Genomic DNA, 9690 nt, shown 5'->3' on the forward strand with positions numbered 1-9690 from the left:
AGATGTTGTTTCTTAAGTGGTCGTTTCATATGCTATTGTTTCTAAACAATTTTATTTTTCAATAATACTTTCTATCTTGGTCTTTCTTTTTTGACCTATAATGCTCTAAACTATATGGGTTGTGGCCCTTTCCTCAACTAATGTTGATAAAAATTAATGGATTGAAATTATTTTTAAATTTTATTTAATAATCAGATGGAAATCAATTTCATTTATTTAACTTAGTAATCAGACAAAAGGGGATTTATATTCAAATTAATAACAAGACATAAGAATATTTAATTAATTGGTATGTGAGTTGGCCTAGGTGGTGGGTTTTCTCCCTATTGGTCTCGAGTTCGAATCTATTCTCAGATTTAAGAGGGGGGGTTGCTTGCAGGCTATGGATTCTACCCCTAGGGACTAGTCTCATGTCAACTCACCTTGTTCACTATGTTGGGTCACGGAAATATCCTTAGTATATATAAAAGAAAAATATTTAATTTATTGAATTTAATAATGGTGTGAAAATAGATTTGATTTATTTAATTTCATAATGGAATGGTACTGATATTTAATTTAATAATAGAGTTTAGATAGATTTAGTTTAGATAATTAGTTATATGTATTTGATGAGTGAGGTGAATAAAGGGACCTTTGTTGATAAAATACTTAGTTATTGAAACACATTTATTTATTGTAACGATGATTAGACATTAATTCAAATATGCTATTTACAACTACAATAAAATGAAATTTTGCCTCCATTATATGTACACAATTCATTTCCTCATGAGTAAGACCATGAATATAATATTGTTACTAGATATTAGCTAATTGATCTTGTTTAATGATGTTTAATACAATGATTTTATTTTTTGGCAAAAAGGTTAAAAATAAATTAATTCAAAGATTCAAAGAGAATACATAAAGATTCCTAGATAGTCATAGCTATCACAATGAGAAAATAAGTAGGAACCAAAAAGGTCTCTCAACAAACTATCAAGTCCAAAAGCTCATGACCCTAAGAAAAATTGAAACAAAGGAACAATGATTAACCCACATCATTATAAGGCAAATTTAAAAACTAAGTAATATTGAAATATTCAAACTTATTTTTGAGTTTAGTTTTTATTTTTATTTTTATTTTTATTTTGTAGAATTTATCTTATTAAAATACATAACCTTATCATATATTTGTTAAAATAAACTATATTTAATTTTAAAATAATAAGAACATCATTTTCATATTTTCCTTAATATTACCCATTTCCAGTCTAATTTATGTTGATTATATAAATATTTACCATTTAATTAGATTGTATGTTTGACAACTCAAAAAAAATCAATATAACTTAATTAGACACTGATAAATAAATTGAGAATCTCAATCAATATCACAGTCAACAATCCATTATATTTTTCATTTAGTTTGCTCTAAATTTCAAACCATCCTTTTCTGTGGCTTTCCTACTTTTCTAAACTTTGTAAAGGTGGCCATGCTTGACAATCCAAAACCTTTACAATATGCATTCAAAGAAGACTCGTTATGCCAGTCAATGAAATCTGGAGGAAAAAACGTTTAGAGATTATCGATGAATTTCAATGTCGACACCGTCATTCCAATCCAAAATATATGGCGTTTCAAAAGGAAGTTGGCGTGTTTGACTATCCAAGATGGCTACCTGCACCACCGACAGTTTCCTCATATATCCCACTGCCCCCACACAGACTATCCATAATCTTCGTCAATACATATCTAATTTATATTTTATTTTTATATAAATTAATTCTGATTATATTTTCTATCTTATAGTTTTATTATTATGTTTAAATTAAGTACATTTAAAATAAAACAGTTCTAAAATAAATAGTTATTTTATTTCAGTTTTAGATATATCTTTGTATAAATATGTGTATTACAATTTAATGTAAATATATGTTTTATCTTGTGTAATTTGTTTATAATCATTTAAAGTTCAATTAGTTAATATTGTACATAATATATGACAACTTATTCATTTTGTCATTTTCTTTTCTATTCTTTTAAATGAACATAAAAAGAATCATCATCTTAAAGCTGATATTTCACAAGATTCATGTTATACAACAATACTTCCATTAATTGTAATCATGCAACCATCCTCAATGTCATCCTCCATCAAGGTATCACACCTCTCCTCTTTAAGATAACTAGAAGAATTAGGGATGGAAGAAACTAATGCAATATGACTAGCATATCTCCTAGGAGGTATAATCACATATGAGCATATCAACATGCTATTGTTATATTTATATTATTTGAAATTTTTATTTTTATGAGTATGGAAACAATTATAACGATGTAATTTGCAATAACATAGATGCAATTAGATGAAAGGGATGTGCTAGAATTTTAAGCTATCCATAAGATAAGAACTAGGATACAAGTAGGGATAGTCATTATCATTTTATAGATATTAACAAAATGGGTGGTTAAATGGTTTATACATGTTCATTTATTTTCATCTATGATCAATTTTTTTCTTATGTTTTTTGTTTTAAAGTTTATTCTCTTAAATAAAGTGGGACACATGTGACCAATCATCCCTTTGGTCATGCTCGTTTTCTTCTACAAGGTTATCAAAGACACTTCACTAAAGTGACTTCCAATTAGAAATAAGCAACTTTATAACTTTGTTGAATAGAATCCTAGGTAACCCAAATGCAAAATAATTTTACCCATGGATATCCCCTTTTATATAAGTTATTATTTAGAGCAAACACAATATCCACTATGCAAACTTATTTTATATATATATTTCATTATTAAGATAAACTAGGTTTTTATAGGGCCCAAACCCGGTTACAAAGAAAAGAGGCTACCAAGGGTGTAAGCGACTACAAAAAAGAAGAATCAAAGTAGTGGAAATAACTAATTGATAGGACAACACTTCTAAATTGAAACAAAAATGAACTACAAAAATTAGCAGATCCAACTATCAATAGGTAAAAAGATAAAGACAAATAGTAAATCAAGACAATCAATTACAGTTATAGTTGCGGCCCAACTTGAACCCCAATGGAAAATTTTATGAGGGAGGAACCATTAAGGACTGTATTTTTTTTATTTTGACAAACAATTGTCTAGGATGTGTCATCTTTCTAAGTAATATTCCTTAGAGAAGGGGAGGAATCTTCCACATAATATATTGAAGAAGCCCTAGCTAGATGAACATTTAGTTTGGATGGAGAACCATCACAAATTGGAAACTAAGCATTAGGGACCATCGAAGAGAGAGGACATTATTCCAAGCCCCTACATGTAGGGGCAATGTGAGTAGCAGCCTAGGTAGTTGAACCAACTGAAGCAACAAGTGAAGGGGACACTGAATAAATTTAGTTCTCCATGTCCGCAATTGAAGTATTAGGGCACACTATGAGATGGTGATGACAAATATTCTTCCACTAGATGGAGGAAAACTGCCAATGAGACCCACGAGGACAAGTAGAGGTCATATGTCTAGTAGAAAAATAGTGTATGTGGTAGAATGAAATACCCTTATAGTCAACTATCTGAGCCCAAGGTTGCTTACCCACCTAGAATGATCTTTCTTGGAAACACCTTTGAAAGATCCATATCTACATACAATTGTTTGAGGTTCAAGATACACAACAATTATATATAGTGTCTTATCTTGTGCATTAATTTTGCAAATAGACAGTTTTCCTAGTATTGAATAAATTTGAGGTCATCATTCCAAAAGAGGAAAAAGAATATGGACATTACGAAGTTAAATGAAGCCAAGAAATATTTGATGGTTAACAATGGATTCATATTGTCGAATCATTCTTCTCTATAAATGATTTTAATAAGTGTATTTTTTGTAAACCATTACAACTTGGGGGAACTAGCTCATCAAATTCTCAAATTTTACATACACAAAGGTAGGAGCTATATAGGAAAACCATACTAATTCCCTATGTTTGTAAGTGATAAGTCAATGTTTCTTGAATTGTGCAATTAATTGTGTGATTTCTGAAACTTCTTTCCATAATGTACAAATAAGACATCGAATTTCCTTTATCCATTGGAATTATACATATTCTTGTCATTATAATGTTAACAAATAAAAGACAAAAATTGGAAAGAAAGAACTATATTTTTTAAGAAAAAATCTATATTTGACCTATAAGAATTCATGGATAAAATAGATGGATTCTTATATAAACATCAACATAAAATTAAATATTATTCAGATTATTGTGATGATTAATGTAAAATTCAATTTTTGAAAAAATGATCTAAATATTTTAAGAAAACAAACTACTTTGGAACATTTTTATAAATCACAATAATATGGGTTGCTTGCTTGTTTGTAGTTTTTAGTTTCTAGTCTATTTTTGTTGTCTTGATGTTGCGTTGCAGCTGTTGTTTTTGTTTGTTGTTTTCTCACTGTTTTTGTTTTGGGTTGTTCTTTGCTATCCTTCTATGCTTATCACTCTACCTTTCTTAATGTAAAAAGTTTTGAATCCTTTTGAAACCTTTCTTACCTTAATAAAATATATCAATTTAACAAAAGGAATTACATGAGGCTCAATTATTTTTAAATTAGTTCATATAGAATAATGAGTATACCCAAGAATATGCTTAATGATGATGCCTAATATTTAATTTAAGATGAATGATTCAATCAACTCATTCTAAAAATAAATTAATAATATATCAAGAAGAATGACTTTATTAAGAATATGAGCTAGAAGGTTATCAATAGAAGTTTCACCTACAATTCAAAAGGTAAAACTTCTAATGCGCCTTAGTTACAAATAAAGAAAGATGTGCCCATCTTAGAAGTCACCGCTTACATAAGATCTTTCGATAAAGAATATAGAATAAGCTTCTCTATAAATGTAGAGCCATTGAAGAGTAGAAGAAGTCCAAATTAATGTTCAAATATGAAAAACATGCAAATAAGGATATTGAAATTATTTCTATTGAAATGCATGTTTCCTCTCAAATTTTCAGCCATCCTGCTTCTCCTTCTCATTGATTCCCTAAGACACCAATTATGATAATTTAAAATTAAATTTTCATTTTTCATAATATCCATTGGGGTTTGCATAATATTTTACAGGAGAGCAGTGCAGTATTAATTTTGTAGGAAAAAATATTCGACCATTGAGATATATACAAAACCCAAAATCTTACACACAGCCTGATAGCTTGATTAACTAGATCTGTTCTGACTGATATTGGGTGCAATTCATCAGAAGTTCAAATCCATTCTAGAAAATTAAAAGCTTTATCTCAAAGCCAAAATGTTACATGTTAGTAAGTCTCTGTTCCAAGTAGAAGATAAACTCTCTACATAACTAGCAAACAGAAAGGACTAAGACTTCTTAATAGAACTTATAAAGGACCGTAAGATGCAAGTGCTTCTGTGGAATTGGCCTTGTGCAGCAGGTCTGATATGGTAGATGTTAAATTGGAACCAGCTGCAACTCCCATGCGTGATATCTGATATCTATAGCGCGCTATCAACAATATCTACCGGTCTGTTTGAAGAAGCTGACCCCACACAAATTCGCAAGTGTGTGTCTGCTACAAACATGTCATCACTTCCTTTTAACAATCTCTAATATATCAGATTTCAATAACTACAAACATTTCCTTTTAGATAAACTCCAGCCGAATCCATACTCTGAAACCTTTTAACAATCTCTAATATATCAGATTTCAATAACTACAAACATTTCCTTTTAGATGAACTCCAACCGAATCCATACTCTGCAATCAATTTCATTCAAAAAATTCTCAAAAGATTATTAGAAATGAAAATGCCACTATGAAGAAGACGCAAAAAAGTTTACCTGAAGCAATATAACCAACGTTGTTGTGCCCGGTGAATCTAACGAGGTATCCTTCCCCATAAGTTATTGTGAGATAGATGAAGCTTCTCCAACATCCGACATCCCTCTAAACTCGCAGGTATTTCCCCTGTTAGCTGCTTGTGGTGAAGATAAATATATCTTAGCTGCTGGAGGCCGCCAAGAAAATCTGGTAAACTTCCACTAAGCTGGTTTTCTGACAATTGAAAGACCTCTAACATTCGACATCTCTCTAAAGTTACAGGGATCTCCCCTGTTAACTTGTTCTGCTCAAGATAAAGATTTATGAGCTGCCGGAGGGTACTAAAAGAATCTGGTATGTTTCCACTAAGCTGGTTTGCAGACAACTCTAAATTAGTCAGTTTTGACAAATTTCCTAAAGAGCCGGGAATGACGCCTGATAAATTATTTGTAAAGAGGTGAAGCCACTGAAGCTTAGTAAGCATGCCCAATTCAGGAGGAATGGGGCCTTCAAGATGGTTGGCTGACAAGACCAAAACAGTCAATCTGGATAGATTTCCTAAAGAGGTGGGAATGGTGCCTGTTAAGTTATTATTGTAAAGATAAAGAGTCTCCAGGTGAGTGAGCATGCCCAATTCAGGACGAATGGGGCCTTCGAGATGGCTTCCGGATAAGTCTAAATCTGTCAATGTTGAGAGATTTCCTAAGAATCTGGGAATGGTTCCTGATAAGTTATTAAGAGAAAGGTAAAGAACTTGCAAGTGAGTGAGCATGCCCAATTCAGACGGAATGGTACCTTTAAGATCATTTTCTGACAAGATTAGCGTTCTCAATTTTAAGAGATTTCCTAAACAGGTGGGAATGGCACCTGTAGGATTATTTTCTGCCAATTCTAGATCTCTCAAATTTGAGAGATTTCCTAAAGAGCTGGGAATGCTACCTGATAAGTTATTTCTATAAAAGAGAAGAACCTGTAGGTGGCTTAGCATGCCCACGATCATTTTCTGCCAATTCTAGATCTCTGATGTTTGAGAGATTTCCTAAAGAGCTGGGAATATTGCCTGATAAGTTATTTGAATAAAGGTAAAGAACCTGCAGGTGAGTGAGCATGCCCAAATTTGGGGGAATGGCACCTGTGACATCATTTTCATACAAATCCAATTGAACTAAGGTGTATAGACTGCCTAAAGATTGGTGAATTGAACATCTGTGAAGAACAACATTGTCCACCTGCAGGGCCAGTTCTGTTGCCAACCACTCACCGTAATTGTGAGATTATTGAGTCCGAATGGAACGGAAAACAATTTCCCGATGAGTAAAAGTTTCCAGCAAGAACAAGTTACCGGTGTGAGACAATTCCGGACTTCAATGTATAATAGTCTGGAGACTTGACCCGCAAAACTCATAGCTAGATTTTAGGAACAAAAGAAGGGAGAGGTCGATGACAATTGAGAAGGAAAGAAACACAATTGATGATCCCTAAATGAAACTTTTTAGTAATATATGGGGTTCAGAATTTTCATCAGAAATATTGTATGCAACGACCGCTTTGGACCCCACCTATCTACAAATTGTCAAGTTTGAAATATTAGGCAAAAAAATCAAAAGGGGGTCCAGCCCGATCACTGAAAGAGAAAGATTCAGCAGAGGTTTTGTGCTCTCTACCAGCCCAAAGAATCAGAGCAGAAAACAAACTTGATGGTAGATAGAAAGCATTAAAATGCACTTAATACAGCACGAAAAATCTCAACCACAATTAACTTAAAAATAAAGAATATTTGTTAGAGATACTAATACATCATGATTGATTCAATATGTACATGTTTATGATGTAAAGATTTCAATCAAAGTTCTTTATAGATAAAAGTGTTGAGCTTGCAAGTGCCCTAGAGAGATCATTCAATTTGCACATGGCTTCCATCACACAACGCAACCTTGTACCGCTCAGCTTGCTATTTGCACAACCTACAATGGTAGTTTCTCGTATTCAAAAGAGTTGTTGAACAAATGAATTCAAAAAAATCTTTAAAAACACACAATACCCTGATAAAGCAAACCCAAAAGCTCATTATCATTTTCCTAGCTGAAATGTCTGACTCAAACCATTCAATGAAACAATCTCGCTTGACACCTTTTTCATAGATATTTCACTTAATATTCACTCCATTAAAACCATGATTGTCAATATGTGTCAGATATCTCACAAAATATTTATCCTTGTTTTCAATGTTTATATGCGAGCAAAGAAAGAGATCTTATATCAAGTCTATGTACACAGAATGAAAATTTTGCTTTGTTGAAATATGATATTTGTTTTCCTTTTTCAGTTGTTCTAAATCTATTATCATCTATCCTTTGTTACTTGTAAAAAATATGTTGTTATTTCCATTTATCTATGACTTTCAAAACCATGTGAAAGTTTAATATGTTTTTAGCTAACTTTCTGATCACCATTTGATAACATTGCTCCTCCTCAAGATATATGTAATGGACCATTTCTTGAACAAGTTGATACTGAAGAGGTTGTACCATTGACACAACACAAAAAGATTAAAAATTCTTTGAGAGATAAAGACTTCGATCACAGGTCAATACATTTGATCATACAAAAATATAGATTATGCAGAATAAGCATTGGGCAATAAGGCAACACCGTGTGGTAAGCAATCGAATTTGACAGAGAAGAGGTACAAATTTACTCACATATAACCAGTCAGGATTTGGTGAGCACTGAAATATTTTGCAGGCGATATCTTATAGGCAGACTGACAACTGACAACTGTTTTGGATGAGGAGAGGAGTAGGTGTTGTGTTCTAAGTATATTTCAAATCAAGCCAATTACAATGGAAACATCTATTTTTTTTTAAATTATTTGTCAAAATATGTATAGTTCTCGGCATGGTTCCCTCTTTCAACATTGTAGGACGCAAGAACTAACTAAATTAGTCAGTGTAAATTTAACTTTCTAGATGATTTATTGCAAAATCTTAAGTTGCAATGGTCGCTGCACAATATATAAAATATTTATTATTTTACTGGATTCATCTTCTTCTACATGAAGGATATTTTAGGCCTATCGACCTAAATGTGTAGAGTAAATTTGTCATAAGCCCTCAATAAGCTTCTTTATTTTGACATCATGATTTTCTCAAGATGGGTATTGGCTATTTTAGAGGGATTCGAGCATCTCGAACATCCTACCCATCTGTGTTACATTATGCCTAAAAGAAATATACATTTAATGGGACACTATGTGGTTAAGCCTTCGAAACAGGATAGACACACATGTTGCGAGTGTACATGCAGACGTCATGCATTATATTGAACTTTTCACAGCCTAAAACAGATCCTTCGGGTGTTGAAAGTCGAAGAGGCCTAAACGCTATACCCAATTTAGGGGATAGTTTTCAAAACTAATATTGCTCGTGCCCTAGCCATGGCAGGGTTTTTGAAAAAAATTGATTTGTCACTTTAGTTTCAAAATCTAAAGCATACGGTACTTTGAAACCTCACCAAATTTACTTTTGAAAAACAGTTGGAAATCCAATGTTTCCAAAAGTGTTCCAAATTTTTAAAATCTAAAACTGTCAGTTTGAAATCTAAAATTACTCAATAGTTTTCTTTGGGAAGAGTATTCAATAGTGTGTAACAAAAGTAGAGAATTTGAAATCTAAAATTACTCAATATTTTTCTTTTCGAACAGTACTCAATAGTGTATAAAAACCATACCTCGATTATCCTTTGAACTTTGGAGATTCTCTGCAAGAAACTTGTCAATGATTTCTGTAGTCTTCTGTTTTTTGCATTGCAAATCCTTACGATATATTTTACCATATTATGTTGTTGCGCATAAATTTGCTTCTAAGGCAGTTAGTGTTTAA

The 9690-nt window shown here is 32.0% G+C and overlaps 1 protein-coding gene across 1 annotated transcript; it reads right to left on the minus strand.

The window, feature by feature from the left end:
• Positions 1 to 5106: 5106 nt before the first annotated feature.
• Positions 5107 to 7547, minus strand: LOC131069582 (LRR receptor-like serine/threonine-protein kinase FLS2). Its single transcript, XM_058005087.2, has 2 exons — positions 5830 to 7547; positions 5107 to 5746 (listed from the first exon to the last, which is right to left on the minus strand). The coding sequence occupies exon 1, from the start codon at positions 6807 to 6809 to the stop codon at positions 5868 to 5870; it is 942 nt and encodes a 313-aa protein (XP_057861070.1). The 5' UTR covers positions 6810 to 7547; the 3' UTR covers positions 5107 to 5746; positions 5830 to 5867.
• Between the last annotated feature and the right edge of the window lie 2143 nt (positions 7548 to 9690).

The sequence above is a fragment of the Cryptomeria japonica genome, chromosome 3, assembly GCF_030272615.1.
Source record: "Cryptomeria japonica chromosome 3, Sugi_1.0, whole genome shotgun sequence".
In the NCBI taxonomy this organism is placed as follows: domain Eukaryota; kingdom Viridiplantae; phylum Streptophyta; class Pinopsida; order Cupressales; family Cupressaceae; genus Cryptomeria; species Cryptomeria japonica.

What these genes read in the sequence shown, in the direction of transcription:
- LOC131069582 (XM_058005087.2), bottom strand. Translation starts at nt 6,809, where the DNA reads ATGATCGTGGGCATGCTAAGCCACCTACAGGTTCTTCTCTTTTATAGA.